At 37.2% G+C, this 15639-nt stretch overlaps 1 protein-coding gene across 1 annotated transcript in view; it reads right to left on the bottom strand.

Moving 5' to 3' along the window:
- MED13 (mediator complex subunit 13) overlaps nucleotides 1-15639 on the bottom strand; it is a 95682-nt gene that overhangs the window by 5335 nt on the left and 74708 nt on the right. Inside the window, exons 22-28 of the mRNA XM_032615774.1 lie at nucleotides 15363-15554; nucleotides 14579-14802; nucleotides 12412-12554; nucleotides 6340-6498; nucleotides 6036-6221; nucleotides 3639-3787; nucleotides 1777-1950 (exon numbers count right to left, since the gene is read on the bottom strand). Coding sequence (XP_032471665.1) covers nucleotides 1777-1950; nucleotides 3639-3787; nucleotides 6036-6221; nucleotides 6340-6498; nucleotides 12412-12554; nucleotides 14579-14802; nucleotides 15363-15554 — 1227 coding nt within the window. The remainder of the gene's footprint in view (nucleotides 1-1776; nucleotides 1951-3638; nucleotides 3788-6035; nucleotides 6222-6339; nucleotides 6499-12411; nucleotides 12555-14578; nucleotides 14803-15362; nucleotides 15555-15639) is intronic.

Raw genomic sequence — 15639 nt, 5'->3', positions numbered from 1 at the left:
ACTACAAATAAATGAATGTACTTAGTACCAGTGCTCTAATTTCAATGATAAAAAGATTTTTTAATCATCTAGGTAACAACCTGTTTTTTTCCCAAGCCAAGAGAAACATACCAGATGGTTTTATTTGCCTATGGTATAGAAATAAAAGGGGATGTATGAAAACAAAAGGTGAACAAAATTATGGTAAGTTATGCCTTATGTGATAATTCAGACCAGAAGTCCTAATCTTGTTACACTGTATCTGAAGGTGAATGCCCACTTTACACTATCCTCTCTGCAAATATTGAGTAGAAAAGAATCTGGATAGTCCCTTGGACTTTTTGTGAAGTGGTGTTTCTTAAAAATATGTTCTGTGAAACACTATTAATAGGTGGTACCCTTTTCCTGTGTATTAAAGTAAGTTTGGTAAATGGCAGGTAAACAATGTTATTTGCTGCTGTTTTTCAGAGCTTTTAATGTGTATTCTAACAACAAAAGGGGGGTGGGGGCAGAAAGCACATGTAGCACTTCCGAAAGCACCAAAGAACACTTTGTTTTGTAGAAACTCCAAGGTTTACTATGATGCAGAAACCCCCTTGGGAATATGTTCTTGTAATGAGATCTGTATAGACCATTGCACAAAGAATAGACTGAAAGAGGAAGAAAAGTCATATGCTAAAACTATTACCTTGGCCAACACTAATTATATTACCTCACTAATAGTCAATTCAGATCAACAGCTCTTGTATTCTTCATGAATGTGCCACAGCAATTCATTGCTTAATCATAAATGTCACTGACTCAATGGTATGTGAGCCAAGGGAACCAAGATTTAATAGCAACAGGCTTAAAAGACAGCAACAAGCCTACTGGTTAAAGGACCCACTAAAATATAACCCTAAAAAACTAAAGCATACTATTCAATTTTTACCCTACAAATAAAAATCAGCTGGCAAGTAGTTAAGTTAGCATGATTTATGGACTAAATCAGTCAACTTCTGGTGGGTTTACATAAGTGAAATCAGATCTAAATTTGTTATTTTGGAATAGTAGTAGTAGCAGCAGGAACAAACTCTAGATAGGGCCTTCACGTCTCATTTTACCATTTTATGATTTATCTCAACCTTGTTATATCACTTGCTAATGAATTTGTTTCGATAAAATAAGTCACTGTGGGTCTGAGAATCTCATTACTTGAAAACCACTCAATAGTTTTAACAGCAATTTACACAAAGCTACAAAGCTTTTTTAAGGAGGTAGTAAATGGATCTAAATATCAAATATTTTTACAAAGATTATGAAACCTTTAATTCCCAAAATGAGGCATAATAGGAGTGCAGAATGACATAATTCAAAGAATAACACTATATAATCATGAAAAGATCCGGGTTTTAATCTTGAGTCTACTACCAATTTATGACTTTGGACAAATGAGTTTTCCTGAACTTTTAATATGCTCACTGAGAAAATGAAGAAGTTAGATTAAGGGTAATATAAGGTTTCTCCCAGCTCTAAACGTCTATACGTGCAGCTGAAAATAACTAAGAGTAAGGGTCCCAGAAATTTGATTTAAAGTTATTTAAAGGTTTAAACTTAATATGAATTTAAGAATTACAGTTGTTTCATAATTAGATTCATAATTCTCTCTGTAATCTTGTCTAGAGAGTCGTATATGGCAATGCATTTAAGACCTCAGACAAAAGTTACAAGAGTTCAAAAAGCCACTTCTCTGTTTCTTAGGACTTAAGCTGTCAATTAGGAATTGGCAAAAAAAAAAAAAAAAAAAAAAAGCAATACCTTAAGAAAAAGGGGACACTGATATTGTGCTTGAGGACATGCTGACCAGAACCAGTCAGGTAACGGACCCGCTTTGGCAGTTGATACAAAGTAACCAAGGGCCAATGGTTGCTGAAGAATATTAGTTACTTCATCATGAGATTCTGTTGAAAGTAGCCGATCAGTACCCTGACCCTTAAAAAGACAAAATTAAAACTGTGTTAGTTCATTTGATATAGCTAGCACTAGCTATAAATACAGAATGGTTTATGGCAATCAGTCTCATTATTTTATTACTTCAATTTAAAAAATACTGAAGGATATTTTAGGAAGTCAATTGCTATGTATCATAATTCGCATTAATGAGTTTTAAGAGTTGCATGAGGAAATGAATATACCAAGTATTTAACAAGTTTGTATTATTATGTCAAGCCCGTGTTCAGTGTGTGTGTATATAAACCTTTGCATCTGACTAAAAAATACAAAATACTCAATGAACTTTCTTATTTCCTAATACGCCCTCAACTAATTCCTGACCATCACACCCCAATCCAAAAGGTAGATTAAATTTAGCTTTGTTTATCTAGCACTATCTATAAAATGCAGTTAATAGTGTTTTGGAAAGAAATATGGCAACATGAAGAGCCAACTATTAAAGTGATGCTCATATCCTTTAGATTAGTCAATGCATTCTTTGGTATTTATTTTAAGGAAACATAAAAAGAAAAAAAATGATATACATGGAAATGCTCATTGCAATTATTACCTAAAACAGAAAAAAATAAAAGACTTAAATGTCCAGCGTTTGGGGAATGATATAACAAATTATGGTAAAGCAACAATGTAACATTAAAAAGCTGCTAAGGGAACTCCCTGGCGGTCCAGTGGTTAGGACTCCATGCTTCCACTGCAGGGGTACACGCGTTTGATCCCTGGTCGGGGAACTAAGATCCCGCAAGCTGAGTGGCCAAAAATAAAAAATATAAAAAGCTGCTTATACTTTTTGAAAGCTGCAACATGTGAAAGGAAGGTAATTTGCTAAAAGCAAAAATGGTTTCTGGGAATTCCCTGGAGGTCCAGTGATTAGGACCCCACACTTTCACTGACGAGGGCGCGGGTTCAATCCTGTCTGGGAACTAAGATCTCGCAAGCTGCACAGAGCAGCCAAAAAAAAGGTAAAACTGATTTTAGTAAAGAGGTATGATGCTTGGTGCTTTGCCTTATATATTTTTTCTCTTTTTTCCATAATCTCATTTCTTTCCAGTTAAAAAAGAAAAAGGAGGAAAGGATGCAAGGTAAGGTTGGACAAAGATGCTTTATTTTAAACTTATGTACATTACAATAATCAAATAACCACTATATATAATTTCATTCAAATAATGATGTTATTCAAATGAAGCCCAATTAGTTTTGAGTTCAAACAGAATGACACGACAGCCTGCTTCCATAGCTGCTAAAAATAAGGGGAGGCAGGCGCACGCGAGAGTCAGTGTTTTTTCTGTTCTTATTAGAAAATTATTTCCTTTATGTTCCTTATCACAGCCCTGATACGAATGGCAGCTCTTAAGAGTAATATACTGATTCTCAGATAATATAATCCTATATCCTGCTATGGTGAAGTAGCAGGAAAACTATAAATATAAAAGAAGGATTAATGCCAAGTAGTCTAGAAAATACAAAGTCCGAGAAAGCAGAACCTTAGAGACTCTCTTAATAACGTACAACTCAACATACTGATGTCTCTAAGGTAGAAGTACATGAATGTACTGCTGTAATGTTCTTGCTAATTTTCAAGGAAAAAAAGTGTTCTATTTCATTGATATAATCCGTTACTAAGTTAATGAATGACACTTAGATAAACTGAACTTTTATAACAAGGTTACCTTGCCAGCATCACCTCCATGGGGGTAATGAGATCCTGGAGAATGAACAGGAGATCCCGTTGGAGATGCAGGAAGGATATTAATGATATCAGGGTCAAGATCATCTCCTGTGTCTAGCAAATCAAAGATACCCATTCCATCTGCTCCATCTATATAGGAGGAAGAAAAAAATTAAATACTCCGTTTTTCATATCCTATGGTCATTTACAGGAGAGAGTTAATGGACTTTAACCAAAATGAGTTAATCAACATCTACCGAATGTCTACTATGTTCCAACTATTGTGCTGGGAGCCAAATAATCAACTATGCATAAATAAGTATGTGGTAGTCTGAATAATGGCCCCCCAAAGATGTCCAAATCCTAATCCCAGGAATCTGTGAATATGTTACCATAAAAAACTTTGCAGATGTGATCAAACTAAAGATCTTGAAATGGGGAGATTATTCTGGATTATCCAGGTGGGTCCAATGTAATCACAGGGGTCCTAATAAGAGGGAGGCAGTACCATTAAGAGTCAGTGAAGATGTGACTATTCTGAACTGCTGGCATTGAAGATGGAAAAAGGGGCCATGAGAAAGAGATGTAGGTGGTCTCTAGAAGCTGGCAAAGGCAAGCAAACAGATTCTCCCTTACGGCCTCTAGAAAGAACCAACCCTGCAGACACCTTGACTTTATAGCCCAGTAAGACTGAGTTTGGACTTCTGACTTCCAGAACTGTAAGACAGTAAATGTGTGTTGTTTTAAGCCACTAACTATCTGGTAATTTGTTACAAATAGCAATAGGAAACTAATACAAATGCTGGAAATGAAAACATATTTAAAATGAGACCATTCACGACTAATTCCTAAATTCTTTACTATTAAAATATTCAAGTTACTGTATAACACACTAAAAGAGGAGAATAATTAATACCCACACTTGTGATTTTAGAGAGATGCCATTTTCTAAGGTAACCACTAAGAGCAACAATGGAATATCACTTATTTTCTCTTCTACTAAAATGCAATCAATAGGTTCATCTAGGAAACTTACAAATTACTATATTATTCTGGCAAATCAAAATACAAAAGAATATAAAATGACCTGCAGGGCTTCCCTGGTGGCGCAGTGGTTGAGAGTCCGCCTGCCGATGCAGGGGACACGGGTTCGTGCCCCGGTCCGGGAAGATCCCACATGCCGCGGAGCGGCTGGGCCCGTGAGCCATGGCCGCTGAGCCTGCGCGTCCGGAGCCTGTGCTCCGCAACGGGAGAGGCCACAGCATTGAGAGGCCCGCGTAACGCAAAAAAAAAAAAAAAAAAAAAAAAAAAAAAAAAAAAAAAAAATAAAATGACCTGCAAAGTCATGTACAGGTAACTCAACAGCACATACATAAACCTGTACATTGGGACTTCCCTGGTGGCGCAGTGGTTGGGAATCCGCCTGCCAGTGCAGGGGACACTGGTTCGAGCCCTGGTCCGGGAGGATCCCACATGCCATGGAGCGACTGGGCCCGTGAGCCACAGCTACTGAGCCTGCGCGTCTGGAGCCTGTGCTCTGCAACAGGAGAGGCTGTGATAGTGAGAGGCCCATACACCGGGATTAAGAGTGACCCCGCTTGCCACAACTAGGGAAAGCCCTTGCACAGAAACGAAGACCCAACATAGCAAAAATAAATTAATTAATAAACTTCTACCCCCCAACATCTTCTTAAAAAAAAACCTGTACAAATATTTTATGATCCATGTTGACTTTTAAAATAAGTAAACATTTATGGGATAATTCATAGCACTAGTTCTGATATCAATAAGGTAGAAGAATGGTTGTATTAGTTTCCTGTTGCACTTCAACAAATTACCACAAATGCGTTGACGTGAAACAACATACATTATTCTCTTACAGTTCTGGGGGCGAGAAGTCCAAAATCAGTTTTATTGGGTTGAAATCAAAGTGTTAGTCATTAGGCCAAAATGAAGGTACTGGCAGGGCTATGTTCTCCCTTGAGGCTCCAGGGGAAAATCCGTTTCCTTGTCTTTTCCAGCATCTAGATCCATCTTCAAGGTCAGTGGCACAGTCATTTCTGACTTTGCTTTCGTTTCCACCACATGCCCTTCTCCTCTTTTGTGTACAGTCAAATTTCTCTCTATCTCCCTCTTATAAGGATCTGTAACATTGCATTTTGGGCCCACCTGCATAAGCCAGGGTAATCTCTCCATCTTAGGATCCTCAATTTAATCAGATCTGCAAGTCTGATTGCAGACTTGGGGGTGGGGGAGAGGGCATATAAGGTAACATTCACAGGTTTCAGGAACATTCACAGGACACAGATATTTTGGGAGGTATTATCCACCCTATAATCAGCCACAATCATCCAGATTTATTTTATATTTGCAAACCTGTACAGAACAATCCACCTACCATTGTTGGGATTGAAAGCTAAGTCCAAATTTTCAGTGGTATAAGTAGCTGAAGCTACTTGCACAGAAGCAGAAGTAGGAAACACAAGTATATGAGTACATGATGTATCCTGTGGGGTGTTAAGCTGAGACGTCTGCATGTTTAGAGTGGTGCTTCTTCCAAATACAGAACCAGTTGACACAGAATCTGGAAAGAAAATGAAAGGTATTTTTTTCTTTTAATAAATGAAAAATCGATTTTACAAAATACGTAGAAACTTAAGTGCATAAAGAATTAAATCTGATATAAACTAAAGATAGCTAACCTGGCATAATAACAAAAGAGCCTTGGGGTTCCATTGCTACCAAGCAAGCACTGAGAATGCTGGGAGAGTCTGCAGCAGATATACCACACATTCTACACATGTCTTTCAGCCTTTTACTTAGGGACTGCAAGTTTCGACGACTCAGCAAACAGCTCCAATCTGTGGGTATCAACAGTAAAAAACAAAAAGAAAATATCTAACGTAACAGCATTGTTAACACTGTATAGAACAAAAAGTTAGAACCTAATTGTTTTAAAATTAATGTATTCTTCAAGAGTCATCATTAAGTCAAAAAAACTCTTATTGCTGACTTTACTCAACATCCTTTATCCCAACTTTAATGTACATTAATATCAATTAGGACCTGCTGAACACAGGATGAGTTGCACACTAAGCAGAAAGGGGGAAAAAATGGAAGATGACAAGAATAGTAGTAATAACACTGATATAAAGTTCCAATATGTCCTTTTAAAATCTGAGTTAAGCCATTTGTGTGGACTGGACATATGTGGTTACTCTTTAAAAACACAACAAAAAACTAGATTTTTATAACCTTTGCATTTTATTCAGTACCTATTCCTAGATATGGTCAGAATAGTATGAATTAACATAAAACAGGAATTAACCATTCTCCTGCAAAGTATGGCTTATAAACAGCAGAAGCAAGAAGAACTACAATCCTGCAGCCTGTGGATCAAAAACCACATTCACAGAAAGACAGACAAGATGAAAAGGCAGAGGGCTATGTACCAGATGAAGGAACAAGATAAACCCCCAGAAAAACAACTAAATGAAGTGGAGATAGGCAACCTTCCAGAAAAAGAATTCAGAATAATGATAGTGAAGATGATCCAGGACCTCGGAAAAAGAATGGAGGCAAAGATCGAGAAGATGCAAGAAATGTTTAACAAAGACCTAGAAGAATTAAAGAACAAACAAACAGAGAAGGACAATAAAATAAATGAAATGAAAACTGCACTAGAAGGAATCAATAGCAGAATAACAGAGGCAGAAGAACGGATAAGTGACCTGGAAGACAGAATGGTGGAATTCACTGCTGCGGAACAGAACAAAGAAAAAAGAATGAAAAGAAATGAAGACAGCCTAAGAGACCTCTGGGACAACATTAAATGCACCAATGTTCGCTTTATAAGGGTCCCAGAAGAAGAGAGAAAGGACCCGAGAAAATATCTGAAGACATTATAGTGGAAAACTTCCCTAACACGGGAAAGGAAATAGTCCAGGAAGCACAGCGAGTCCCATACAGGATAAATCCAAGGAGAAACACGCCAAGACATACAGTAATCAAACTGGCAAAAATTAAAGGCAAAGAAAAATTATTGAAAGCAGCAAGGGAAAAACGACAAATAACATACCAGGGAAGTCCCACAAGGTTAACCGCTGATTTCTCAGCAGAAACTCTACAAGCCAGAAGGGAGTGCATGATATACTTAAAGTGATGAAAGGGAAGAACCTACAACCAAGATCACTCTACCCGGCAAGGATCTCATTCAGATTCGATGGAGAAATCAAAAGCTTTACAGGCAAGCAAAAGCTAAGAGAATTCAGCACCACCAAGCCAGCTCTACAATAAATGCTAAAGGAACTTAAGTGGGAAACACAAGAGAAGAAAAGGACCTACAAAAACAAACCCAAAACAATTAAGAAAATGCTCATGGGAACATACATATGGATAATTAACTTAAACGTGAATGGATTAAATACTCCAACCAAAAGACACAGGCTTGATGAATGAATACAAAAACAAGACCCGTATATATGCTGTCTACAAGAGACCCACTTCAGACCTAGGGACACATACAGACTGAAAGTGAGGGGATGGAAAAAGATATTCCATGCAAATGGAAATCAAAAGAAAGCTGGAGTGGCAATATTCATATCTGATAAAATAGACTTTAAAATAAAGAATGTGACAAAGAAGGACACTACATAATGATCAAGGGATCAATCCAAGAAAAAGATGTAACAATTATAAATATACATGCACCCAACATAGGAGCGCCTCGATACATAAAGCAACTACTAACAGCTATAAAAGAGGAAATCGACAGTAACACAATAACAGTGGGGGACTTTAACACCTCACTTACACCAATGGACAGATCATCCAAAATGAAAATAAATAAGGAAACAGAAGCTTTAAATGACACAACAGACCAGATAGATTTAATTGATATTTATAGGACATTCCATCTGAAAACAGCAGATTACACTTTCTCCTCAAGGGTACACAGAACATTCTCCAGGATAGATCACATATTGGGTCACAAATCAAGCCTCAGTAAATTTAAGAAAATTGAAATCATAGCAAGCATCTTTTCTGACCACAACGCTATGAGATTAGAAATCAATAACAGGGACAAAAAGCCTAAAAAACACAAACACATGGAGGCTAAACAATACGTTACTAAACAACCAGGAGATCACTGAAGAAATCAAAGAGGAAATCAAAAATACCTAGAGACAAATGACAATGAAAACACGACAATCCAAAACCTATGGGATGCAGCAAAAGCAGTTCGAAGAGGGATGTTTATGGCTATAAAGCCTACCTCAAGAAACAAGAAAAATCTCAAATAAACAATCTAACCTTACACCTAAAGGAACTAGAGAAAGAAGAACAAACAAAACCCAAAGTTAGGGACTTCCCTGGTGGCACAGTGGTTAAGATCCACCTGCCAATGCAGGGAACATAGGTTCAAGCCCTGGTCCGGGAAGATCCCACATGCCACGGAGCAACTAAGCCCGTGTGCCACAACTACTGAGCCCGTGAGCCACAACTACTGAAGCCTGCATGTCTACAGCCCATGCTATGTAACATGAGAAGCCACTGCAATGAGAAGCCCTCGCACCACCACAAAGAGTAGCCCCTGCTCATTGCAACTAGAGAAAGCCCGTGCACAGCAATGAAGACCCAATGCAGCCATAAATAAATAAATAAATAAATAAATAAATTTATTTTAAAACAAAAAACAAAAAAACCCAAAGTTAGCAGAGGAAAGAAATCATAAAGATCAGAGCAGAAATAAATGAAATAGAAACAAAGAAAACAATAGTAAAGATTAATAAAACTAAAAGCTGGTTCTTTGAGAAGATAAACAAAATTGATAAACCATTAGCCAGACTCATCAAGAAAAAGAGGGAAAGGACTCAAATCAATAGAATTAGAAATGAAAAAGGAGAAGTTACAACAGACACCACAGAAATACAAAGTATCCTAAGAGACTACTACAAGCAACTCTATGCCAATAAAATGGACAACCGGGAAGAAATGACAACTTCTTAGAAAGATATAACTTTCCAAGACTGAACCAGGAAGAAATAGAAAATATGAACAGAACAATCACAAGTAATGAAATTGAAACTGTGATTACAAATCTTCCAACAAACAAAGTCCAGGACCAGATGACTTCACAGGTGAAGTCTATCAAACATTTAGAGAGGAGTTAACACCCATCCTTCTCAAACTCTTCCAAAAAATTGCAGAGGAAGTAACACTCCCAAACTCATTCTATGAGGCCACCATCACCCTGATACCAAAACCAGACAAGGATGTCACAAAGAAAGAAAACTACAGGCCAATATCACTGATGAACATAGATGCAAAAATCCTCAACAAAATAATAGCAAATAGAATCTAACAACATATTAAAAGGATCATACACCATGATCAAGTGGGATTTATCTCAGGGATGCAAGGATTCTTCAATATACACAAATCAATGTGATACACCATATTAACAACCTGAAGAATAAAAACCATATGATCATCTCAATAGATGCAGAAAAAGCTTTTGAAAAAATTCAACACTCATTTATGATAAAAACTCTCCAGAAGGTGGGCATAGAGGGAACCTACCTCAACATAATAAAGGCCATATATGACAAACCCACAGCAAACATCATTCTCAATGGTGAAAAACTGAAAGCATTTCCTCTAAGATCAGGAACAGGACAAGGATTATCCACTCTCATCACTATTACTCAACATAGTTTTGGAAGTCCTAGCCATGGCAATCAGAGAAGAAAAAGAAATAAAAGGAATACAAATTGGAAAAGAAGAAGTAAAACTGTCACTCTTTGCAGATGACATTATATTATACACAGAGAATCCTAAAAATGCCACCAGAAAACTACTAGAGCTAATCAATGAATTTGGTAAAGTTGCAGGATACAAAATTAATGCACAGAAATCTCTTGCATTCCTATACACTAATGATGAAAAATCTGAAAAGAGAAATTACGGAAACAGTCCCATTTACCACTGCAACAAAAAGAATAAAATACCTAGGAATAAACCTACCTAGGGAGTCAAAAGACCTGTATGCAGAAAACTATAAGACACTGATGAAAGAAATTAAAGATGATACAAACAAATGGAGAGATATACCATGTTCTTGGATTGGAAGAATCAATATTGTGAAAATTACTATACTACCCAAATCAATCTACAGATTCAATGCAATCCCTATCAAATTACCAATGGCATTTTTTACAGAACTAGAACAAAAAAATCTTAAAATTTGTATGGAGACACAAAAGACCCCGAATAGCCAAAGCAACCTTGAGGGAAAAACACGGAGCTGGAGGAATCAGACTCCCTGACTTCAGACTATACTACAAAGCTACAGTAATCAAGATAATATGATACTGGCACAAAAACAGAAATACAGACCAATGGAACAGGACAGAAAGCCCAGAGATAAAGCCATGCACCTATGGTCAACTAATCTATGACAAAGGAGGCAAGGATATACAATGGAGAAAAGACAGTCTCTTCAGTAAGTGGTGCTGGGAGAACTGGACTGCTACATGTAAAAGAATGAAATTAGAACACTCCCTAACACCATACACAAAAATAAACTCAAAATGGATTAGAGACCTAAAAGTAAGACCAGACACTATAAAACTCTTAGAGGAAAACATAGGAAGAACACTCTTTGACATAAGTCACAGCAAGATCTTTTTTGTTCCACCTCCTAGAGTAATGGAAATAAAAACAAAAATAAACAAACGGGACCTAATGAAACTTCAAAGCTTTTGCACAGCAAAGGAAACCATAAACAAGACGAAAAGACAAACCTCAGAATGGGAGAAAATATTTCCAAATGAATCAATGGACAAAGGATTAATCTCCAAAATATATAAACAGCTCATGCAGCTCAATATTAAAGAAACAAACAACACAATCCAAAACTGGGCAGAAGACCTACATAGACATTTCTCCAAAGACATACAGATGGCCAAGAAGCACATGAAAAGGTGCTCAACATCACTAATTATTAGAGAAATGTAAATCAAAATTACAATGAGGTATCACCTCACACCAATTAGAATAGGCATCAGAAAATCTACAAACAACAAATGCTGGAGAGGGCATGGAGAAAAGGGAACCCTCTTGCACTGTTGGTGGGAATGTAAATTGATACAGCCACTATGGAGAACAGTATGGAGGTTCCTTAAAAATCTAAAAATAGAATTACCGTATGACCCAGCAATCCCACTACTGGGCATATACCCAGAGAAAACCATAATTCAAAGACACATGCACCCCAATGTTCACTGCAGCACTATTTACAATAGCCAGGTCATGGAAGCAACCTAAATGCCCATCAACAGATGAATGGATAAAGAAGATGTGGTAAATATATATAATAGAATATTACTCAGCCATAAAAAGGAATGAAATTGGGTCATTTGGTGAGACGTGGATGGATCTAGAGACTGTCATACAGAGTGAAGTAAGTCAGAAAAAGAAAAACAAATATCGTATATTAACACATGTATCTGAAACCTAGAAAAATGGTACAGATGAACCAGTTTGCAGGGCAGAAGTTGAGACAGATGTAGAGAACAAACGTATGGACACCAAGGGGGGAAAGCTGCAGTGGGGGGTGTGGGGATGGTGGTGTGATGAATTGGGCAATTGGAATTAACATGTATACACTGATGTGTATAAAATTGATGACTAATAAGAACCTGCTGTATAAAAAAATAAAATTCAAAAAAACACAGAAATTTAAGTATTAAACAATAAAAGCACAATTTTACCTTTTAATTCTCCATGACCAATCCTTCCTAGGCGGCCAATTACAACTCTCCATGGCAATGAACTCATCTGTACAAGTCCTAAGCACCACTCCCAAAGTTTCTGTAGACCAAATCTTCTAGCAGATCCTTTTTTCCGACGAGCCCTGTTGTATGGAATAGAGTCATAAATATTTCTAAAATTGCTATGATGACATTTCAAAAGAGCTCAAATTTGTGAAAAACTGGTCCCTTCATTTTAATGCTTGATATTTTTTACACAAGTCCTAAGCAAGAATATATATAAAATCACAGGTCTGGCATGATAGTTTGTATTTTGTTTAATACATATTAAAATATATACTTAAAATTAAAAATTGTCCAAGAACCACCAAAATTCACCAGAAACACTGCTCTATACCAGAGATTGGCACACTTTTTCTTTAAAGGGCCAACATTTTAAGCTTTGCAGGCCATCAAGATCCTTCTGCAAGAATTCAACCTGCTGCAGCACTAAAGCAGCCATGGACAATAATTAAACAAATGAGTGTGGCCAGATTTGGCCTATGGCCTGGAGTTTGCCAACCCTTGCTTCATACTTTATTTTTTTTTAAATAAATTTATTTTTTAATTTATTTTTGGCTGTGTCGGGTCTTCGTTGCTGCGCACGGGCTTTCTTTAGTTGCGGCGAGCAGGGGCTACTCTTCATTGCGGCACTCAGGCTTCTCATTTTGGTGGCTTCTCTTGTTGCAGAGCATGGGCTCTAGGCACATGGGCCCAGTAGTTGTGGTTCGCAGGCTCAGTAGCTGTGGCGCACGGGCTTAGCTGCTCCATGGCATGTGGAATCTTCCCAGACCAGGGCTCGAACCCATGTCCCCTGCATTGGCAGGCGGAATTCTTAACCGTTGCGCCACCAGGGAAGTCCCTTGCTTCATACTTTAAATTGAAGAATATCGAACAAACTCCTCCCCCCACTTCCCAGAACAAAACAATGCTGTTTTCTGCATGCACGTCCTTTATTAGGCAAGTACATAACATTAAGTGCTCTGTGGCTGAGCAACAGTAACTACCATTTATTGAGTACTTCCTATGTACCAAGCAGTATGTCCAATCAATTTACATGTAATACCTCATTTCATCTTAACAACCCTATAAGGCAGATAAAATTATCCTCCTAATTTTACAGAGAAGTAAGCTACAGCTCAGTTGGATAAAGTAATTTTGTCGAGATCACACAGCCAGTAAGTGGCAGGACTGGGATTTGAACCCAGATCTCTATGACTCTAGAGTTGGACCTCTTAACCATCATCTCACTTCTACTTTCAGTAAAATGGCAATACACTATTTTTTTATTGGGAGGGTGGTATTATTCTTTCTCTATTCTCTTTCTCATCCTTCACAGATTAATGTTTCTATATTGTTTCATCAGCGCCACTATAACCAAATAATCACTAAGTTTTTTTGCACATAACCAATTTCTGAACTTAAAAGAACAGAACGTTTAGGTAATAAAGAAGAAAATAAAGAACAGAACCAAATCTGAAAATTAAAGTTACTTCATGGATTTTTCAGGTTCTCTTAGGCAATGTTCACTAGCCTTGAAATATGTTATTACAAGTGCCTATTAAGTGATAATTCAATGAGGCTCATCTTTTGTGACCTATTAGTTACAGTCTTCATGAATAACTGCTCATGATACCTAACTACTATCAAGAAGAATTCTAAAAAGGCCACCATTTTCAGAAGACACTCCAACATTTAAAGAGGAAAATTTTTAGTAAAGAAAATTAACTCAGTTTATTAGGGACTATATCTTAGATGGTATATGAGAAAAGTAAATGTTCTAGGATGCCTTACTAGATTTTAATTTGCAGATGGCTTTCTAGTTCCATGCTCCAAAATTTGTTAGGCTAAAATCATTACCTCAAGGTTTATTACACAGAATACAGGGGCTTTAACCTCTTTTGTCTATGTAACCGAGATAATCAAAATTATTTTTGAGTCCATTAAATTATACAATATAAATATTCACTACAAAAGAAATGAAAAGCACCCACAATCCCAAGACTTAATATTTTAATATATATACCTTCCAAACCATTTTCTATTCATTAAAAATGAAACATAATGTGCATGTATGAATTTTTTTTCAAGGGATGATACAATGATACACTTAAGGAAATAAAAGTACCTATTTGGGACATCGATGTTAATGATACAAGTTTCTAAAAGTTCTCCATATAGATCTGTGCAAGATGCAAGAATCCATCTTTGATCATGTGATAAACAGTAGCCCACGAAAAGAACATTGTATTTCTGTCCAGCTTCTCCAAATGTTTCTCCTAGCTCTGTCTGTTTATCCTTCACTGGAGCCAGAATAAAAGGAGGTGTATAAAGTCGAATACACTCTGGTCTCTGTAAAGTAAAAAATTAAGTTACTACGGTACTATACAATCACAGAAAAACTTTTATTGAAAATAAAGATAGGGACTTCTCTGGTGGCGCAGTGGTTAAGAATCCGCCTGCCAATGCAGGGGACATGGGTTTGAGCCCTGGTCCAGGAAGATCCCACATGCCACAGAGCAACTAAGCCCGTGAGCCACAACTACTGAGCCTGCGCTCTAGAGCCTGTGAGCCACAACTACTGAGCCTGCATGCCACAGCTACTGAAGCCCATGGGCCTAGAGCCTGTAAGCTGCAACAAGAGGAGCCACCGCAATGAGAAGCCCACGCACTGCAACGAAGAGTAGCCCCTACTCGCCGCAACTAGGGAAAGCCCATGCGCAGCAACGAAGACCCAACACAGCCAAAAATAAATTAATTAATTAAAAAATAAAAATAAAAGAAAGATATAGTATATCTACCCATTATAAGATAACTGGAAAATGAGAGCTAATCAGAGACTTGCACTTAGTTTTGCATAAAATCATAAAATGTAGTCCTTCAGTAACTTTGGTAATGGAAAACATACTTACATCAGGACTTTTAAGAGCAGTTTCCATGGCTAAACCTGGACCAAAACCAGTCAATGTTTTCACATTGGTTGATGTTGGAAGTGGTCTCCGACACTGGGTAAAGGCCGAGAAAGCCAGGGATTTTAAATGCTGGGTATAGATTTGTCTATCTTCATGCTTCACAGGTTGCAACAGGTACTGACAGGGAACAATCTAAGAATTACAGGCAAATATTACATATGTTAGACTTTCCACAAGAGAATAAAAAGAACAATGAGTCTAAAACTCTAAACATTTT

Source organism: Phocoena sinus, chromosome 20 (assembly GCF_008692025.1).
Source record: "Phocoena sinus isolate mPhoSin1 chromosome 20, mPhoSin1.pri, whole genome shotgun sequence".
Classification (NCBI taxonomy): Eukaryota; Metazoa; Chordata; class Mammalia; order Artiodactyla; family Phocoenidae; genus Phocoena; species Phocoena sinus.
This window is presented reverse-complemented; position numbering and strand designations above follow the sequence as displayed.